Raw genomic sequence first — 22,602 nt, forward strand, 5'->3', positions numbered from 1 at the left:
TGTGCTCATTTCGCTCGAAACATTTAATCCACAATTTAGTTGTAATATTATACCCATTGCTTTTCCCCTTTACGCTACTGAACATAATTATTTTTGACGTGCATTGTATGTATTGGAAAAAAATGTCTAGCTTTGACCTATTATCTTGTAAATTTAATTATTACTCTTGCAAATGTATCATAAATAATTGTTTACCATTTTTACAAAGTGATCGAATTAAAATGAGCAACCAGCATTAAATTAATGTTCATCGTAATCTTTGATTGTTGGCATAAATGAGGTTTTATTGGTGAAATAAACCCGATGAATATATATTTTACAGGACTTACTTATGAACGGTGGAAGTAAAATGAAATCCCAAGAACTTGCTCTCGACTCAATATTGAGTGAGCCAAACGCCAACTTCCACAAAAGATACGGCCACGTTATATCTCCACTACCTCCGTCCATAAATATACCTAAAGTACCGATAGCGAAATCCTTATCTCACAACACAATGATGAATGGCGGCAGCAACAGGCTGCCGGTGTCTCCTTCGCTGAACGGCAATGGAAAAATAGAACTAACAAAGACAGAAAGTCTTCCCCATGGAGGAATTTTGAAAAACTCTACACCGATGTTTTTGAACGAACGAAACGCGGCATTTAAAATGTCCGCTCAGCAAAAAAGCATAAAGTTTGGCCAAACGTAAGAAATTATAATGATTTTAGCACGATTTTTTACAAAATGTAGAATTCAATAATCAAAGTGAGGTGTTGGGGAACATAATAAAAATTGTAAATAAACAATAATATTCACATGTGTTCTGAAGATTGCCTATAACATTTCCTGTACATAGCATAATATTATAACAATATTATGTTCATTGATTTCTTGCACTGTTTACTTTAAATTACTTTCACTGTGGTGCGTGGTTTTATTACCCTAAACTCTTGTACCTACCAACTATTGAATAAAATAAACTGTATTTATATATCTTTCCTAAATTCATATTTACCTACTTATGATAATTATATCCTATGCCTGCTATAAATCATTTAGTAGTGTGTAATTTATCATTTTATTTTTTACCATCATTTGGAATAGGTGGAGGTCAACGATAGTGATTTGAATAAATTAAGAGGAACCTTTACTTATAAGAACCCACATTTTAAATGCTTACGAAAAAAGTCAGACAGATTTCCAAATTTTATCGGTTATTTCTGTTATAAGTACTCATAATTACTCGTAAATATAGATCTTCGGGCTCTTCAAACTGTCAAAAAATTTTCTTACTACTGTCGTCATAAAATTGTATTGATTCCCTGAAAATGTCGTTCAGAGACGAATTTATTTTTCACCATTGTCGCTATGAAAACTATTTACACAACTTTGTTCTGATCGAATACTACAAATAACTTTTTAATGTCTTTTGATACATGATAAAGTATAACATTATTACATATATAAAGTTAGCATCTTTTTCAGTACTTCGTTTGGTGAAAAAAAATACATGCTTGATAATATAATATGACAGTAGATATAGTAAACTGACGGTAAAGGGGTTTCTTATATATTCCATTATCATTTCTAATTGCAGTTGCTACTAAATGGAAGTGAGAATAGAATTTTAAAAAAGAAAAACCAAATTAATTGTAATTACGAAATTCTTATATACCTACTAGAGTTTTTACGATAGCTGAATTTGATTTTCCTATGTGAAATTAAATCAAGAATTATAATAAAGAATATGTTTATTGATTTTTCAGAACGACAGTAATTGGAGATCCTGAAGTGCCGCTTATTGCTAATCATTGATCAAGAAATTTGCTTCGATCTGGTTCTCTGGTTGGTTACTTCGAATCAGTTTGATCATGTGGAAAAAAAATAGTCAGAACAGCGAGAGATGCAAAACCGGTTTTTCTTTATTGTATATTTTTTTGTATTTTGTATATTACTGTGTTTCAATATTGTTTTCCAACAATTTATCTATTCGATGTATAACTTTAAAAAATGACTGTCGTGAGGTGAAATAATAACATGGAATATATGAAAACTTCGACAGCTATCACAATACATATCGACGGAGAGAAGACCGTAAGAGGTGGGGTTATGATTAACAAATATCAGAGTCCTTTTTTTCTGGTTTCTTCCGTTTCATGCATTTCGTTTTTGGCGAAGAAACGACAAACAAATGTGTTTTTTAAACAATAAAAATTAATATTTATTAATTCTCTTTATATGTATTTTTTTTATTAAAAACGTTTATGTAAAATATATTAAGATAATCGTACTCTAATACGATATAATGTAAATATTTTAATGTGTGCCAGCATGTATAATAATAAAGTCATTACATACCTATATTTTCTTTTGTTTTCTATTGATTACACCCTCAGGACAAACATTAACACCAATAACGTGTAATAAAAATTTTAAAAACTGGTTTCTTTATTTATTCTTATATTTATTAATTAATTAATCAAAACTTTAATTGGCTCATTTGCAAAGTTGCTACATGTCGCTTGGGAACTTTTTCATTTCCATCGTCGATATAAAGTTATGAATACCCACTGACTTAACTGAAAAAAAGAAATTCCCGCCTCGAAAGTCTAGTGAGACGGGCAATTAGAAAATAATTATTTTGCGCATTTTTTTATAAACAAATAAATGAAAATACCAATTTTATTTTGTTATTTATTGAATCATTGATATTTTTTATAAAAATATTACCTACACGAAGCACCGAATTGATACACTGAATGCAACGGTTCTTGATAACTCATCACATGAAAGTAAAGATGATCAGTCTTACGCCTTAGGTGTCTGAAGAATAGTATGTATTTAATAGCTTGGAAAATAATATTGTATCTTTACTACGAGTATATAAAAACCAACATGTATTTTTTTTCCATTTTGGGAATTAAACTCGAAATCTCGTATACGATAGCCAACATGCTAACCAGTATACTTATTACAATAAGGTGGATATTATCGTTATTATTATTGGTAGCTTATACAGTGCCATTTTTTTAATATACCTACCTCCTCCCTCAAGTGCGCTTTAAAAGGGTATTTCTCTAGATATGAAATATTAAATTTAACCGAAAAAACTATTTATTTTGTCAACATGATGCGTCAAATAATAAAAAAAACAGGTAATGTAATCAACGAAAATAAAATGATTGACTAATATAATTTACGTGCATTCAAAATTTAAAGAGCTATTGCGTAGCTAGGTAAGCTTTTTTAAAAAGTCAAGAACCTCAGAGTAATAATGCTCCAAGCTATAGAGGAGCCCAAACGTAGGAAAACCATTATATGACTTGTAACAGACAGTTGTAGGCTAAATGTTGGACCTACAATAAAGGATGAATATTCCACTTTCGGGTCTGACTTTAGCGATACCGGGGTACTATCGAATAGAAATTTGTGTTATAGGCCCTAAAAAGGGCCTGAAGCTAGACGTTTGACCAATTATTGCCCTAAAATGGGACTTTGCATTTGTGTAAACGAGACTAAGGACTGCCTTAAAAAAGGCATTTTTGCAAACGAGACTAATGTTTGCCTTTAGAAATTTATTTTGTAATTGATGTGGCGCGTCCGGCGGCTCCCAGCGAAGTGACCGAGCCGAGCGCCGGCATCTCCCTATATGCACTTTGGGGGAGGCGCGCCGGCCGGGTATAGTGGGAGCGGTATTTCCCCCCCCCCCCCCACTCCCGTATTGGCCTAACGCTGGTTCGGACGCAGGTAGCGGGAGCCCGCAACACGCCCTATATAATGTGTACATTTTAAATAATAAATATTGAGTTCGCCTCGAGACACGTTAGTCTGATCGTTTCATTTCGTCACCCCGCCCGACCTCCCGCTCTACTACTGGATCTACACCTTGGACTTGACCATTGCTTCACCCCAGGACTACGAACCAGTATCTTCCACCGACCTACGCAGTGACACCGGACTTGAGAGGAATTTCGAGACTTCATAACTTTCGGGATTTACGACCCCGAAAGCGACGATGGCAGCGAGACACGGCCAACATTTACCCCTTGCTACAGGATTGTGGAATACAGTTCAAACTGTTACTTGTACAGTACATGACTATTAAGTATTAAGTTAGCTACAGTTCGCAGCAAAACAATGAGCCGTACTCAGGTCGAGAATTGCCAAATGGATATTAATTTGCATTGTAAATACTTTTAAGTATGTACCCTTGTATTTGTTATTGCAGGGTCATTCTAATTTATTTTTCTATAATTCGCCTATATTTATTTTATTAAACTGAAAATACATGTGTGTGTTTATTTTTTATTCATTTTATTCACAATATACTTATGTTACATTTATGGAAACATAAATCCCAACTCCATGGAACCAAAGTCCCGTGTTTAGTTTGTTTGTTTGTCCGTCACATCTCCGAAACGGCGAGTCGTAGCGGCCTGAAATTTGGACACGTCATTTTAGATGCGATTTCAAGGTTAACATTGCTGTTTTCAAGTAAAATTTGAATCGACCTCTACTCGATAAAAACTCAAACTTTATATTAATGTCTAGTGCAGCCCTGACATATTGCCCATAATCAACAGCAAACATGCTTTAATTCACAAATTTATCTCCTAAATTGATAAATAGTAGTATCTGAAGTAAATATGTTGATATAAGGAAAGTTTTAAAGCAACACAATACGCGTGCCGGGACAATAAATGCCAAAAATCAATGTAAATCATGGGAAAATATTCGAAATCAATTACCTATGAAAACTGTCTCCTTTAACAACTTTTACGCTCCTACTACTGCAACCAAACATACTGCAATTCACCATAGTCGATTTTTATTTATTATAACGTAAATATCCCAGTTTTTTACAAACAAAGCCAAGCACAGCTAAAAAAGCATTTGATTGAACAATTTTGTTTATGTTGGAAAAAAAAACAAAGTGGCCACCAATTTGTTGCTTAGCAACAAACCAACATCGCTTGCGTTCTATGAAACATAGTGATGGGGCTTCTCTATAAGTTCATGCATTATTACTCTGAGTTAATAACTAAATTCTAAAAGTGATATGGTCTTTTGTCATCAAAAATGTATCCGTAAAAGCGTGTGTATTTTATTGAATCTAACCCTTTTTCAATCGTTAAATATGGATTCATTCATAATTAAAAAGTGAAAATAAACGCTTTCATTTTAAAAGTGACGCCGTATACGAAAAACGAAAAAAAAAGTACAATTTGATTACGCTTCATTTGCCTAAGTTAATATTATCCTCGGATAGGTACAATAAACAACCTTTTGAAGATCCTGTGCATAATTATTTATATCGGCCCTCCAACTATCATCAACATTCAATAAAGTAGCGTCACACCACTACCGCGTTCCTTTCGTGCGTAGACCCTAACAATAGTAGATAATTGTTTATCATGTACACTATTACATTACGAATATGGATATAAAACAAAGCAAATGAAACGACTAAACTACGAGGTGGACTTATTTATGCGGAATCTCCTTTTTCAAGATTTTTATCTGAGAGTAGTCATCGAGTCGAAAGCATTCGTCTAGGGTTCTGGTTCTATTTCGCACTCAGAACTTCCTACCCAGATACAAAATATTATGAAAGGTATACTCCTTCTGAAAAACCCACTACCCAACCCCCGTGGATAAAATTACATGGTTACCTGATTTGAATGAACAAATGATATTATTGGAAGCGTTGTCCAAGTAAGTACTCAATCAAAATAGTTGACAATAATATATTTAAATTCTGGATTTTGGCCTGTTGTGGTAAAATTATAATTTAAAACATGACAATAAAATGCAGATGCAAATTTTAATGGATGCAGAAATGTAGAAAGGCCGAGAAAGACATGGCATGACCAAATTCAACAAATACTTGAAGATGGACATGTTAAAAGTCGTAATAATCAGCGCGCGTGCATAAGAAAATGTATGAATATATAGGAAGCGAGATCTGTATGCAAAGATATAATGATGTGGCGTTCTATCCTCTCTGCTTACCCTCACGGGGAAACGGCGTGATGGTTTGTTTGTTTTTTTGACAATAAAAATGAATAAATATGTTTTAAGCCGTATAATTAAAAAATAATGGATAACATAGACTCAAAAAAATTCTTCGGTACATAGTTATCTCCAGACTTATACCCGTATGCAAAGACAAACCTTAAGGTGAGGAAAGTACATTCTATTGTATTCACCTTCGGGTTATTCTCTGCACTTGAAATTAGAATGTACTTTCCTCACCTTAAGTTTTGTCTCTGCATACGGGTATTAGACATTACTAAATCAACACATTTTCTGAAACAAACTATATCCTTCATGATTTCGAAGTTGCCATAAATCCATTTATAAATATATCCGAATGTTGTGCCATGAGTTTAATCTAAGTTTGAATCACAGTACATAATATTATAAAAATAACAGAATTTGAGGTAAAGATATGAGACACCCTTTTTATTTTACCAATTAAGGATTTCTTAAATACAGGGTAGCAGAAAAACGGGTGGTCCTGTAAAATAAAGGGCTGTCACCCTAATAGATTATACTACATGCCCCAAGAGTTGTGATACGAAAAAAAAACTAGCCTATATTTGTCTATGGTACAAAAAGATTTTATCTAGTTATGCATAACATCTATGATATTGTGATAATAACAATAAAAATAACCTCAAATAACATGATCTGTCAAAGTTGACGTTTGGCCCGCTGTGGTTCAATTTTCACGTGTAGCCGGATGCTGGATATGCGTGTATAATCCATATTAATCAATGAAATCTCGTAATATTTCACGATGAAGAATAAGTCATCTTTCCATAAATCTACCAATCGTTTCAAGGTATGGATATTTATCGTTTTAAACTCCCATAACCTATTTTTTTTGGGTATTTAAATATTTTAAAAATATATATACTATGTATTCTTATTATTATCTTATTTTGTTTAGTTTGCCATGTAAACAAATATTAAACTGCTAGAATTGTGCTTAAGATAACACTTAAACACTGTTTTTACAAAATATAATGTATTTGTTATTATTATAGTTTTTGAGGTAAGTATTATTTTCAATTTCTGGTTAAAGTTTTTTTCAACCCTCAACTATAATTAAAAATATTTAAGAAACTCTTAGAAAGAGTTTAGCCTTTAGAGGCTAAACTAATATTTAAATAAATATTTAGCTTTTCTAGAAAACTATTGACTGGCTTTATTAGAAGAATATCCAGTTAGGTTTGTAGTTAAAATGGGTTTAAAATAATAAAAATCCCCCATATTACATCAGATAACTGCCACAGTATTTGATTAAGATCTTCACAGCAATGGATCAGCCTTTTAGGACCTATTTTGTGGACCTTAATGGCAACTATTTTGCAATTTCAAAATATTTGGTTCCTACATTTTTTAGTAGTTATGTTTTTTACTGTACATGCTGGGCAATTAAAATTGAATGGAATTAATATCTTTGAAATAAAATAGAAAACCTTTTTTAATTTTTAAAACAAATCAAGTACTTAAATTTACAAAATAATGTTTATGTGGAATTTTAAATAATCATGGATATCTCCAAAACTAGAGATATTTATCATTTTGTTATTTATTTTTCACAAGTTTCAAGGTTAACACTGCAAATGTACACATACTTGTATGCATTTTTGTTATACTTAAAATTAAAAATTGATATTATTGTAGTTCTCATCATTTGCTGATCGCATCAGTGCTATCGATGTCCGGCATACAGCAATATATCACCTGGATCATGCCAATACAGACTTTCCATTGGAGAATGAGACTCATTTTAATAAAGCCATTCAGAAATGGAAGGTTATGAACCTTACTACAGAATATGTCACCTTCAGTAAGAAAGTTGAGAACATCATCACTCTTCCTCAGTTGCTTCACAGAAAAGATGATGTTGTTAATTTATTAATTGAAAATTTAAAAAATGGAACTTCGCTAACTCTTCAACCTTTACTTGAGTAAGTATCATTGTGCCATTAACTTGCTACAGCAAAAAATTGAGGACCGTCTTCACAAAGTGAAATTTCTACAAAAAAACCAAATGCGTTTTTTTATTTAAATGGGTTCTTCCATGTGAGTTTCATCGATTGGTGAAATAAAACTTTGACAAAACGATATATGTGCGAAGTTGTAGCGGTTCAAAAATCGTGAATTTTTACAAAACGAAATACATATCTACACTACGTAGAGTTTTCACAAAGCGAAATATCTACATATTTTTTTGGGGTGTTAAGTTTTTTAAAATGGAAAAAAAATCACAAACAAACATGATTTTGGCCAAGAAAAAAGAAGTATAATAATAATAAAATAATATTTTGTTATCACTTTATTTGTGCTATTATGTATATAAAAATATATAGGAGGTGAATACCTAAATGTGTATATTTACATAGGTACTTAGATATGTCAGTAGACATATAATTTTACAAAAAATCAATTTAAAATGATTTCACGCAAAAGTAAACTTATTTAATTCCCAACATAAATCAATTTTCCATACATTCCTATCACAAAAATATGTAGATATTTATTTTTTGTGAAAATTCGTGAATTTAGAACATTTTTATAAATAGTTTTACTGATTCTACAATGTTGATGTTTAGTACATGTGTAAGGATTTTATATATCTATAAAATGTAATTTTTATTTTATTTTAAATCGTAACTTCTCCTGAAAAATTTACATTTTGTAGATATTTCGCTTTGTTAAAACTGTCCTCAATTAGTTGTCTAATTATATTCCTGTTTAATTAATTCAACTTGTTTCTAGGAAATTAATAATTATGAATGGTAAATGTTACTAAATATTTGTATATAACCACTTACCGACTTTTCTAAGTCTACCGGTTTCGAGATCGGGACACCAAATAAACCAACATGCAAAACCCACTATACACCTTCATGCTTTATTTTTGCTTAGGTTTGAGTTTGTTATTAAAATAAATGTTGTCATTCAAAAAGTAAAACTGTTATCTGGAACAATTTCTTAACAGCAAAACTCCACAATTACTTTTTTTTGGTTTACTATGTCATCTATTGTTTGCACACTTATCCCACGTTTCGGATCGCATCACAGTGTCCATCATCAGAGTTGATGTTTAAAAACGTCGGAAAGAAGCGCAAACGACTTTGAAAAACTCATTGTGCATCTGAATGGCTGCTAAAATCTAAGAAATTTATCCACCTTTTGTGTTCGCAACCTTGTCTTACATATGTGCAAAACTTTATATTATGAGAGCAATTTTATACCATGTATTGTGCCTTTAATGTAGTGCTTAAGAGCATCTTACTAATTCTATTTTTGTTTTCAGAATTATTGTGGTTCTCGCTAAAGATCTGCAAGAAGAATTTTACGTTTATTTCCCAAACTTTTTGTCTACTCTTATTAACCTTTTGAACACCAAAGATCCAGAACAATTGGAATGGACTTTAGTTTGTTTGGCTTTTCTTTTCAAAGCTTTAAGAGTATATTTAAAAAGGGACATAATGATTGTATTTGAGGCAGTACTTCCACTCCTTTCTGAAACTATGCCATGGTTTGTCAACAATTTTGCTGCAGAAAGTTTTGCATTTGTTGCTCGGGATATCAAAGATAAGAAAAAGTTTCTGCATGTTTTAGTCAAAACAGTTCATTCAAAGAAAGATGTGAGTATTTTATTTCCACCATTGCATTTCCCTATTGTGCATGTCGTTCTAAAATAATTGAGGTATATTTCAGAATTATTATTGTTTCAGGGAATTATCGGATGTGGCCGACTTTTGTTTGAAGTTATGAGAGGCGTGGGAAACCAGTTCCACAGCTGTGCTGAATCCTTTTTTAGTTTTTTGTTTGAAAGTTTGAATGACAAAACAATTCACCGTAATTGTCTATTTGAAATTCTTACCCAGACTGTTGCTGATATGCTTCAAGTCATTCAGCCCAAGAATAGTGAAGTTTTCTGGTCAGCGATATTGACTTCTGCCAATAATTACTTAAACTGCGCTTCTAAAGATGATAATGAGGCATTACAGTTTGTATTGAAGTTAGTCGGACAAGCATTAGAATTTGATGGCGGAAGTTTTGTTAGTAATCCTTTTCCTGTTCTTGTTTTAATTACTCAGTTACTTGATGCGCATTTAGCAGAAAATATCATGACTGTGACTTCACAGATCGGTGTGTTGCTGCTTATTTCTAAGCACGCAAATATTCCTCACGAAAATGCAGTTTCCATTGTGAAAAAGATTTTACATATCCCACACCGAGAAATTGTTATTAATTTTGTCCAAGAAGTGATTACTTGCCCGAGTTTTGATGTTATCGTTTTGCCACATTTCATCAAGTGCATCGAAGAATTGGATTACAATACAGTAAAAGTATTAAGTAAAATTTGTGTCACAAAATCACCCTTGTGTAAAAGTGGGGTTGATCTGTTCACATGGGTTAAATATCCCATCGACTTTGAATCAAAGAAAACAATCTACTCAAAGAAAATTTTACATGACATTGAAAATAACATTTCTAAAGTATTAGAATCTCCCGATCACAGTGTCTGTTCTTTAATTTGTCTACCGCATATGAAAAATTTGGATTTGTTGAAAGCTCAAGATGTTTTAGAACAACTTTTGATTCATCTACTTTCACATATAGCAGATGTCAATAGCCATATGATAAATGGTAAAATATCAGAAGAAGATGCCATGACTTTGAGGAATTGTTTCTTTGTCCTATCAATCACAATTGAAGCTGCTACTCATACAATCGACGTCACAAACTTTGAAGCATTGTTTGTCAAGTATAATTTTCTAGATGTACTTCTTCCACACGCTTGTTCTCCTACATTTGTGTGCGCATTACGAGTTCTGGATTTGTACTTGACAGTCTACAGCAGACAACAAACTTTACAGATGGATTTATTACAGAAGCTTCTAATATTGATGGATACCAATTTAGCATCACCGTTTCATGAAGTAAGTAAATAAGTATATTTAAAATATACTAATAATATGAATTACTTTCAAAATATCATAAAAATTTGCTCTGATAATATTTTATCGTATTATGTAGATTGTTATTCGTAAGGTAAAAGTCCCTAACTAACAGTACCTATTTAGATCATAAAATAAAGGCATTTAAAGATTGTTTAAGTATGTATATATCAGTGGCGAACGGTGTTTTTATTTACAGGTAAGCTATAAAAAAATATAATTTATTTGTACCTAGATAGTAGGTTTATAATATAATGTAAGTTATAAATACTATAAATTGTTAATTTTTCTGTGGTTCTGAGTGCTACAACAACTCTCATCTATGAAATAAACTCAAATGATGTAATTTTGTGATATATTATATTGTGTAGCTATATTATCCATTCATTTAACATATTACTACTTATATGAAACAATATTTTGAGTTTGTCCAAATTTTTGTAGACAAGAACTGGATTCAACTCCCTGGGGAGCTGTTAATATTAACATATTACAACAGAGATGAAGAATATTTAAGAGAAGGTAACATAGAACTTCACCTGGACGTCATCTCTGTTGTAATATTTTAATATAAACAGCTCCCCAGGGAGTTGAATCCAGTTCTTGTCTACAAAAATTTGGACAAACTCAAAATATTGTTGATAGATTACCTGGTCCATGAAGAAGTATAGAAATTGAAAAAATAATATTTTCAGGCGTTGCCTAGTATGTAGGTGAAATAATTCAATTAGATGAATCTCACCCGCATAAATAAAGGTTTCAGCTCTTTAACTTCACAAACATCAACAGATGAAAGAATTGAAGGAATATAGATGTTCAAATATAGGCAGAATGGTGAATGTTACACAGTGTGTAAAGTGGCCACTTAAACCAGCCATTGACAGGTCATAAGCCCTGTAGATGCTTAGACTTCTATATTGCCTTCTCTTAAATATTCTTTATCTCTGTTGTAATATGTTAACCTATATGAAAGTTTATAAAAAATAGCACAATTAATTTAGTCGGTATTAGGTATTCTCATTACGATTGAAATGTCAACTGGCCGATTTGTTCTAGAAATTAATGAAGCCAAAAACGGCCGCATCGAGCACCGCATGTGTTGCGGGTGATATTTCAAAAGTATAATCTCAAAGAAAAATAGTCCTTAAGAAATAATGTTTGAATTACTGTTTTCCAAATCGAGAATCTTGAAAGAATTTGTGTAATCTGCGAGTTTACTCTTGGAGAAAAATCCCGCCACTGGGTTTAATATGCTCAAAATATAGTACACTTATTTGTATGAAGAAATAAGCATGAGTAATCGGATAGTTCCTTGGCTCATTGTTGGCGCTGGGTGCGCTTATTAATATTTTTATTTATATTTGGAGAAAAATACAAATGGTTGCACTGTTTGTTTGTTTTTCTGTGATTATTCTTACAACTTTATAGTTACCGTAAAACAATATTATGGATAGTCAAATATAATGGTAAGCTGCGCATAATCGCTTCTATACACGGTTCGCCCCTGGTATATATATATATATATATAAATATTTTAAAATATAAAACTTATTAAATGACAGGTTGATACACTTAAATCCACTTAGTTTTATAGTCTTATAAACTCATTAAATTTATAAACTTGTCATTCAATTGTATAAAATTACAATGAACTTCCAACCATTGTTTGAACCAAAAAAATTCACTCAATAATTTGAATGTCCTAAATATTTCAACCATTATTACTTTATTGAATTCTCATATTTATAATAATAAGTATCTATTACTTGAAATTTAAATGCCTCTTTCCCGTAATATTATTTGACATTTTGTTAATTTGCTAGTTTTTCTTTGAGGGCAATAATTAATCTTTATTTAGAAAAAAACATTAAGTTTATAATCATTTTTCAAAAATGTATATTTACAGTGTAATAAATAAAATAGGTGTCTTTTTTTAGTTAACTTACTCAATTTTCGATAAGATTTAGTCACTGAATTGATTATACTAGCAAATTGATATGTAAAACAAAATGTCTATGTTTTAGGTAAGGTTGTTGACAACCCATATTTTCAGTCTTTTTGAAGAACAAATTCAAAAAAGTCGAGCAGTAAAACAGGAGCAAACAAAGAAGCCCTTAATACTGGAGAAAGATACACACACGAAAGAACAATTCGAAATTTTCTCTCTCTGTTACTCAGTTGAAAATCTGCCTCCCTCAGTTTCAGATTACAGAGAACAGTTAGTTAGTATATCCAGGATGATCCATGGTTCGACTCAATTCCAACTTTCGGTTAACACTCCATTTGAAACATTTGCCCTCAAATACGTACTAGGTTTCATGCATGTCAATTTCAATCTTATGTGGGAACCACTGAAAACATTTGTTTTGACATATGCTAATGGGATGGCAAATGCTCAATTTTGGGAATCATTCTATCCGTGTTTAGTGCGCGGATCATCACATGCCCAGAGTGGTATTGTAATACCCGAAGCCACAAGAGGTTTTATGGGAAATGTGGATTATTTAATCTCTGCTTTCGGTGAATATAATTCTATTGATGAGAAGGCGGACTTTTCTCTCTACCGCATCCGACTATGGGAAATATTATTTAATGCTCCAGGAGTAAGTGAAACCAAGAACCGGGATTTAACGGGATTATTTGACAACTTCTTGAAAGTTGAGTTTGAGAAATCGCACAATGAAAATGTGTTTTCAGAAGTCTCGTCAGAAATGGATATTGAATCTGAAGAATTGGGTACAATAAAAGAGAATGTTAATGAATCTATAGGAGAGCAAGAAAGCTCTCATAGAATTACTAAATCCACTTATGATACCCTCATAGCCTACCTGAAAGTGTACAGTAATATTCAAAATCCTAAAGCAATGTATAAAGAAAGTATCTTATATCAAAGATATCTAGATTTTTTGATGCATAAAAACCCAATTATTCAAAAAATAGCCCTCGACTGTATTATGAGATACAAAAATAAACATTTGACTCCATATAAAGAAAACCTTTATAATTTGATAGATGGGAAAAAATTTAAAGATGAATTGCGCGCATTCAACATACACGAGGAAGAAGGTGGCCTTAGAGCGGATGACAGAGAAGTAGCCATACCGATTATTTTGAGAATTTCCTTCAGCAAAATGATAACTAATGTAGGAATTGATAAAAAGGGAGGAAGTCAGTTGCGACGGTCTTTAGTGATGCGTTTTCTCTCCGGTTGTACCGAACTAGAATTGCTTAAATATACTAATATGGCTTTTCACTTGTTTGAGAAGTATATTGATTTAGATGCATCTAACATTCCAAAAGCAGTTCGAGAAAACCTCCAAGAAGTACGTCAAATTTCTCCAAAGCAGCTACTAGGATCCCTACAGTTGGTAGATACCATGCGGGAACAGTTCATCCGGCCTGGACAAGAAATTCTTATGTTGCGGCTGCTTAAGGTTGTTATCTGCATTGGCTATGCCGTCAATGGTATTATAAACGAACATGAATTGAAACCCGGGTACTTAAAAATTCTCAAGGATATTAGAAATCAATGTATCCAATCTGTTAACCGATTCTTTCAACAATTTGAAAAATATAAGTGGAATTTTGAGATCGAAATTTTACCTCTTTTTGATGCTTTTATATGGCCAGTCATAGAAAAATTACCCACAGAAGGAATATACAGTCCTACGCCACTTCTCAAACTGTTTCATGTTTGGAGTCACAATCCCCAATATCATTCCTTGTTTAATGTACATAAGCTTAATTCTCCTGATTTTAGTCCACTACCATTTTACTTCGGATTGTTAAGTAATGATAAAATGCACTATTCTGTGAATGAAATGTCAACCCAGATTCTTGAGAAGCTTTTGACCCTTGAAGTTAGTGAAGAAACTCCACTGATCCAATTACCTGAAATGTGCAATATTCCATTACAAAATGAATCAATCTCAAAGCTTAATTTGAGAGAAAACCTGAATTATGGAAGTACTATATTAATTCCTCATGTTTCCAAAATTGTGGATATTCTAAAAAAGAAATTAGGACACGTCAATCCTAAGAAATTACAAAAACGTGAACTAGTAATATTATCGAGAGTTACTGAAATGGTACACGAACCGTCAGTTGTAGATAATCTACTTCAGTATTCCTTGCCGATACTGATCAACCGTGTTGGACAAAATGCTGCGGAAGATACTCTCGAAGCTTCTATAACGGCATTAAATGGACTCTTATCTAAAGCTGCAAATCCCAAGCAGTATGTCAAGTCAATAACACCTTTGTTCAGTAAAGTGATTCAAGCCATTCCTAGAAAAGCACTTTGTACTGTGTTAGAATTGCTAGGAGAAAATGATAATGCAACGCGTGTTACAGCTACTATTATTAGTGATATGAACGCACCAGATGTAAAATGGATTGAGCAACCTGATTTCGAAAAAAGAATTAGTGCTTATAAAAAAGTTTATGAACTTTCAGATGAAGGGAAATTAGATGTAGACTTAAGTGCCTTGGTAATTCACAACTGTTTTTTTATAATAAGACATTGTGCTGATCTATCATTGAGAAATACATCAATTGCTTGTCTGCAAAAAATAGTTCCAAAATTAATTTACCAATATAAAGATTCTTCGGATAAAGATTATCTATTAAATGATACTATACTGTTACTCATAAGAAACAGCTTGAAAATCGATAATGAAATATTGAAAATGGAAGCAATCTCACTGTTAGGAGAATTAGTAAGAGAATGCTCAGAAGCTCACACCACGTTCAAAGAGCTTTTACCTCTAAGTAATAAATCCAACAGAGAAATTGACATCTTTGAAAATCTACAGCATCTGCAATTTCACCGTAAAATTAGGGCATTACAGAGATTTTGTAATCATATCAAAGAATCACCAGTTGTACCGGGCTATAAAACTCTTACCCAATTCATAATTCCTTTGGCATCGCAGTTTATTTGCTCAGAAAAGTATACCCCTCAATATGCCTTAGTAGATGCTGCTATTGATACCATTGGGGTAGTTTGTCATTTACTTCCCTGGCGCCAATATGAAGCTATTTTAAAGTTCTATGTTGGTAAAATGCAGCAAACATCGGAATACCAAAAACAGCTAATCAAATTAGTTTCTGTTATACTAGATGCTTTTCATTTTGATTTGTCGAGGGCTAATAGTGTTGAAATATCATCAGTTATTGAAGCGCAGACAAAAAAATCTGATGCGATAAAAGATTTCACAGATTTAGATGTGGCTTTGGAAGAAGATGAGTTGCCTGAAGATGTCTGCGAGCAAAAAACTTGTACTCTTCCATTTGAGAGAGTTTATATACTTTCTCCATCTACAGCTAAAAGAGTGATAGCAACAATAACTGAAATTCTAGTCCAGCTCAACTTGTAAGTCGTTAAGACAGTGAACTTATTATTTTTGTTCTTTAATACTCGGGTAAAAACTGACAATATTTATGTTTGCTTTTTAGGAGTTCCTCGCAAGTTATGGAGCATGAATCTTCTCATAAAACAATGAGAAAAGGAGCTAGTTCTCGTAGAGAAGCAGAAGAAAAATTAAAATTACCAATGGCCTTAGCGGTTGTCAAACTTTTGCAAAAACTCCCTCAGCCAATGCTTAAAAATAATATTTTAAGGTATGTTGTGTTTATATTGTTTACCCACCGCCCATTATTTATATTATCATTGTTTATGTTCTACATTTTGATTTTCTTTCAGTGTCCTTATTAAAGTTAGCAACTTCTTAAAGTCTCCCATGATCGGAGTACGATCATCAGCAAGGGAAATATTATCTAAAATTATGTTTACTATTGGAACTACATATCTTGGCACATTATTGAGTCACCTAACTGTTCTCTTAACTAGAGGAATCCATGTTCATGTTCTAATATCTACAGTTCATACTGTGTTGATTACGCTGAAGGACAGCTTCACTCCAGGTATAATGGATAAACATTTGCAAAATATTTTGAAAGTGTGCTTGAATGATTTGTTCGGAAAGGCTTCAGAAGAAAAGGAGGTCATCAAGCTTGGTCAGAAAGCTCCTGAAGCCAAACCCAGCGTTAAAAGTTATTCTACACTTCGTATAATATCTTCAAACATCGGAGAATCCAGTCTTACAAATTTAATCAAACCATTCAAAGATATAGCTGAATCGTCTCACTCCAAAAGAGTCATTTTAAAAGTTCAAAGTGCTTTACAACACATGTCAATAGGACTGGGAGAAAATAAAAATACGTCCATTGTGGCTTTACTTACATTTCTTCATGGTGTTTTATCTGGAAGTATTAGTAAATTAATTTATGGAACCCAAAAACGTAAACTTACAGAGGACCGCGATGAAAGGTATAAACTATTAAAGCCTGACTGTTTCCTGATTGCTCCTAATCCTAGAGGTAAAAAAGGAGTTCCGCAAAACAGAATTAGGACATCGGCTCAAGTAAATGTCCATGTACTGACAGAATTTGCTTTGAATTTGTTATTTGCCACATTGCAAAAAGATAATATCAGCAATGAAGAATACAAAACAATAATAGATCAAAGTGTACCTTATTTAATAGAAGCCATGAAAAGTTCTCAGGTTAAAGTTTCCACTTTAGCTCTGAAATGTGTAACATCTTTATGGTCTAAGAAGTTTGACCTTCCGAATATGAAAACGAATATTATGGAAATCAGCTCTATTGTTTTCAAAGTACTACACAAATATGCAACTTCTGGATTAAGTAAAAAGGATGACAATTTCCATCTTGTTGCCAATGCATTTAAGGTTAATATTTTACATCTTATATTAATTGCTCAGAAATAATATTCTCGTTAAAAGTTATTTTTAAATGTTTATATGCTTGTAGGCTGTAACCGCTTTGATAAGAGAAGTGAAATACCATACTATTACTGCGGATGAAATGAAAACACTTCTTCTTTATGCCGAGCACGATATTAATGATAACGAAAGACAGGCTACAGCATTTTCTCTTATCAAAACTATTATCCAAGCCAAATATAAAATTTCTGAAATTCACACTATTATGAAAAAAGTTGCAGATATCAGTATTTTAAGTGAAAATCCACGAACAAGGTAATTGTAATTTGGTACATATTTTTAAATGATTATGTAATTTGGTATTTTAGAAAAATACATGTAATGAAATTTTGATGATTTGAGTAAATGAAACCTTTTTTCATTTTAGGGAAGAAGCCAGAATAGTGATGTTAGTTTTCATAATGAATTATCCACTAAATAAAAAACTTATACAACACATTCAATTTTACTTAACTCAATTAAGTTATGAATTGGAACATGGAAGAATTTCAGCTATCAAAATGTTACATTCTCTTATAGAGAAATTTACCATTGTGAGTATTATACATGAATTAATTTACAAATTATTTTGAATCAGTATTTTTTATTCCTTTTTTTGTTTAATTTATAGGATATACTGTCCGAACATGCGGCGATGATTTTTGTTTCAATGGGTGGAAGATTAGTAAATGATTCTTCTACTGAATGTCGCATACTCATAGCAGATTGTTTGGAGCTTTTATTGCAGCGCATTACAGTGGTTAAAAAGAATGAACTTTTCAATATCAATATCACACTTTTAAAACATCCAAAGGTAAAAAATAATATATATCCCTCTATATTATGTTCTACAATAAATATCTTCCATAATATGTTGTCTAATGTAATAAATTTTCTTCAGCCGGCACATATTGAGATGGCTGCTCAGTTATGCTCGAGATTCGTGAATGTTGAAAAACAAGCTATCAAAAGTAGATTAGAAGTTCTCTTACCGAAATTAATAGTCCATCTCTACGAAGAAGATCCGAATGCTGGACGATGTGTAAGAATAAAGGCCCAAGAGCCTGTTGAATATGATGAGTCCAAGGATAATAGCATTATACAAGTTCTAAATTTGATTAATAAAATATGTGATACGTACCCAAATGTTCTCACAGAAAAGAAATATTTTCAATACACAGATGAAATTGCAGTGAACTGTCAAACTTTGTTAGCTCATTCACATTCTTGGGTGAGGCACAATGCTGCAGTTTTCTTAGCATCTTTTTTGACAACTATGAAACTTGAAGATTTCCCACAAATAGTAAAAGGAGTTAAGGAAACGGACCGAACAGTTTTCCATACAGTCGACTCACTTAAATCGTTGACATTAGATCTCTGTTCCCAGTTTATTCCCGGTGTTGTAACAGAAGATATGTCTGAAATTGTATGTATTTAATACCTATTTTCATATTAGATATATGTGTTTAATGTGATACAGCATAATATTTAACTCTCTAACATATTACAGGTTTGTAAAAACATGGCACTTTTATTTAAAATTGTCAGCTCTTTATCAGAAAGTCAGAATGTACATAATGATAATGATTATATCCACGAATACTGGGTAATAAGCAAGTTAAAATCTGCTATTAATTCCGAAGTTACAAAGGCACCCGGATCTACAGTTGTGGTAAGATTGCTTTTATACTGTTGTAAATTACAGGTAAATCAATACACATATGATAATATCTAATATTTTTGAATTGTTATATCCTTTACAGCGATTGAGCATTTTCAAAATGCTTCAACATCTATTAACTGACTTGGAAAAAGATACTGTTTTCTCCATAGCTAAAATGTTAATGCCTTGTGTTGTACGTGAGATGTCCAAAACCGATGCTTCTTTTGAAAACCTTAAAAACCAAGCGGACATTTTAGGATTGAAAATAAGCCAATGTCTTGGAGATGTCGTTTACAATGATCTCACTGCTAGAATTCAAGTAAAACTAAGTGCCAAACGAAAGGAACGGAAACAGGTGAGAAGACTTACAACATGATTATAAACATTAGCATCGTTTTAAGTTTTTCTTTGATATTGAATAAATATTCGGTTTAATTATTTTTTTTTACAGAAAATTGCTCAAGACAAGCTTAATAATCCTGAAAAAGCAGCCAAGAGAAAACTAACCATAAAAGAGAAGAAAAAAGACTACAAGCGCAAAAAAGTAGATATTTTAAAGGGAAGAACTCCCAACTCAAGAATCAAATCTAAGTCGGAGTCGATGGATTTCGACTAAACCAAAAAATGTTCGCAACACATCTTTCAAGTGTTTAATAAGTTCATTATTAATAAATTCAAAGTTAAAAAAATACACAATTAAAGGAAAACGCTTAATTAAGCCTGCACAGGTGACTTTATGTATGCAGATAAAATGAAAAATGAAAATGAAAGTTTTTAATACGTATGTAAGTGAAAAAATAATACTGAATTCATGTATGTATATCTCATTGTTAAACACTGTAAAAAGGTCCGGCTGTATAACTATATACATACAAAAGCCAGTGCAGTAAGTTAACCTTAATATTTCTTGCCACCTTAATTAATTTTTTTATTTAAAAAAAAAACCCATTTACTGAAGAAGAAACTGTGATATTATGTAATATTATATTGTACCCATGTATAGGTATTTCAATTCCGCTATTCAATTAAGTACATAATTTTGCAGTATTTAAAAAATTCTAAATTTTGCCATGGAGAATTAAAAAATTTAAGAATGTAAAATTCAGGGTTGGATAATCATTGTTGTATGATTTAAGTCCAATGGCGTTTGATAAAATAGACGCTTTACAAGCTTGTGACATTTCAATTGTTTGGTAATTATTGCCTTCCTTGCTTTTATTTTCTAACAGACTTCATATTTATATTCTCTGCAGTAGTCATTCTTTTTACTGAGTAAAATTATGATTAATAATAATAACAACACAAACAGTGTCATAGCTATGATAACCAGACACAGAAATATGAACTAATGATTGCATTTGATAGGAAAATCTGAGATGCAGCTAGTAAGGGGATACCACAGTGTCTACTTGTTATATGTCAGTGTTTCAGTCAATATCAATTGACCCTTCTAACAAATAATATACCAATCCTTACCTTTAAAAAAAGGCCAGCTTTGAGATACGAAAGTTAGGGACATACAAATCTTTAAATTTATAAGTAAAAGAAAACCACTAACTCTTATATATTATTTGTCTTGCTGCAATCTGCATATTTGCGAAGGTATTGTTCATTATTTGACTTTATTTCTAATAATTTGCGACTTGAATAAAAAACTACATGCACACTCGGTGTTTTATTTATTTTCAATAATATATGTATATATATTTTTTAATTAAGATTTCTGTGATTCTCATGAAATAATCATTGTAATTTATCGCTATTGATGGACTGCATCAGGTAAATAAAATCAGTACAGTAAGAATTGTAGCTATCCGTGAATGTTGTTGGATTAAATTGAGACATGCAGTTGTGTTCTAGGGTAAAAAAATAAAGTAAACTATATCAAACACTGCAGCAAGGCTTATTTTTGGTATCTCTAAATTCAGCTTTATCACTCCACTGCTTCGGGAATCGGGAATGACAAGAATTGCACTGGCTGCGTTTTCCACAGATCGTGGAATACAAACTCTATTGGCTTATTATGTACAAATCGCTGCACGACTTTGCTACGGAATATGTAAAAGAACTATGCATCCCAGATGAAATAGCTGACAGACATCTTACGCTTCGAGAGACGGCCTCCGTGGTGTAGTGGTCGAGACGCTTGAACGGAAAACAGAAGGTTCCGGGTTTAATTCCTGGTGCGAACACAAAAAAAAAAGTGTTTTTCTCAAGCCTGGGTGTATTGTGCTGTAATTCATCAATGCAATTAGGCCTCCTGGTCTGTTGTGGTGCCAAAAAATAAAATATCAGCTACATCTATAGGGATAGGAAAAGTCATACCTGTAATCAACCATCGCACTAAATTCGACGAATTGCGAACCCAGGACCTATGACATAGAATGATCTGTTTAAAGCTCCGTTGAGGTATAATATTACGAAAATGGCGTTATATAAATTATTCATAAAAATAATAATCCTCTGAATGGGTTTGGGAAAATATTGTATCATTGAAAAATCTATAAAACGACTGTGAGTTATATATTTGTGTCCATTTTGATATTATAATGTAGAAAAAAACAAAACTCGTTCTTCAGAACACATATTTCTAAATATTCACCAAACATTTTTTATGATTGCATAAAATGTCAAAAAATTAATCAGTTTTCAGAGCAGGTTTTAGAATTTAATTTTGAGTAAATACATAATATTTATGGAGGAAATAGTTATTTATTTATTTATTTATTTATTTACGGACAAAGTCCATTATAAACATTACAATTAAAAGAAATTTTTACAAAGGAATAAAAAAATATAAGGAACAGAAATAAGCAGCAAAGACAGATGATAGATTTTTTAGATTAAGTAAAAAGCATAGGCTAACTATACAGATTCTTTAGCTGATTTGTAAAGAAAGACATCCTTACACCATAATAATCAAGATCTTGATGATCGTTCACCCGCCTGATCATTCTGGGCAAAGGCGACTGTGCACCATAATTGGTCCTGTAGTGACCGAGGAAAAGCATTTCATTATTTCTTAGTCTACGGGTGGGAACGTTAAAAAGAATCTTTTGCAAAATTTCAGGGGCATCAATGAGACAGTTCATAATTTTATACATGCAGATTATATCTGCAATGCATCTGCGTTTTTCAAGACTTGATATGCTTAAAAACCTCTCCATATCAGAATATGAATAGT

At 32.0% G+C, this 22,602-nt stretch overlaps 2 protein-coding genes across 9 annotated transcripts in view; both read left to right on the forward strand.

Annotated features, from left to right (window-relative positions):
• The window catches only part of LOC148279986 (uncharacterized), a 169,553-nt gene extending 167,210 nt beyond the window's left edge, over nt 1–2,343 (forward strand). For 6 of the 8 annotated variants that reach the window (XM_088229099.1, XM_088229103.1, XM_088229100.1 and 3 more), the window contains 2 exons: nt 323–687; nt 1,749–2,343. In XM_088229099.1, the coding sequence (XP_088085225.1) occupies nt 323–687; nt 1,749–1,797 (414 nt within the window). In that variant the 3' untranslated portion in view covers nt 1,798–2,343. The remainder of the gene's footprint in view (nt 1–322; nt 688–1,748) is intronic. The other 2 variants (XM_088229106.1, XM_088229107.1) reach the window with 1 other exon arrangement.
• A 4,314-nt stretch (nt 2,344–6,657) lies between these two features.
• On the forward strand, nt 6,658–21,084 carry LOC148279987 (small subunit processome component 20 homolog). The gene is made up of 14 exons (XM_088229088.1): nt 6,658–6,829; nt 7,678–7,964; nt 9,317–9,650; nt 9,741–10,952; nt 12,995–16,344; nt 16,428–16,592; nt 16,675–17,722; nt 17,805–18,031; nt 18,144–18,309; nt 18,387–18,569; nt 18,657–19,181; nt 19,266–19,427; nt 19,519–19,773; nt 19,870–21,084. The coding sequence occupies exons 1-14, from the start codon at nt 6,785–6,787 to the stop codon at nt 20,032–20,034; spliced, it is 8,124 nt and encodes a 2,707-aa protein (XP_088085214.1). The 5' UTR covers nt 6,658–6,784; the 3' UTR covers nt 20,035–21,084.
• The last annotated feature ends 1,518 nt before the right edge of the window (nt 21,085–22,602 follow it).

This window comes from Micrasema longulum, unplaced genomic scaffold (assembly GCF_059751315.1).
Source record: "Micrasema longulum isolate JH-2025_06_02 unplaced genomic scaffold, ASM5975131v1 h1tg000634l, whole genome shotgun sequence".
NCBI classification, from domain to species: domain Eukaryota; kingdom Metazoa; phylum Arthropoda; class Insecta; order Trichoptera; family Brachycentridae; genus Micrasema; species Micrasema longulum.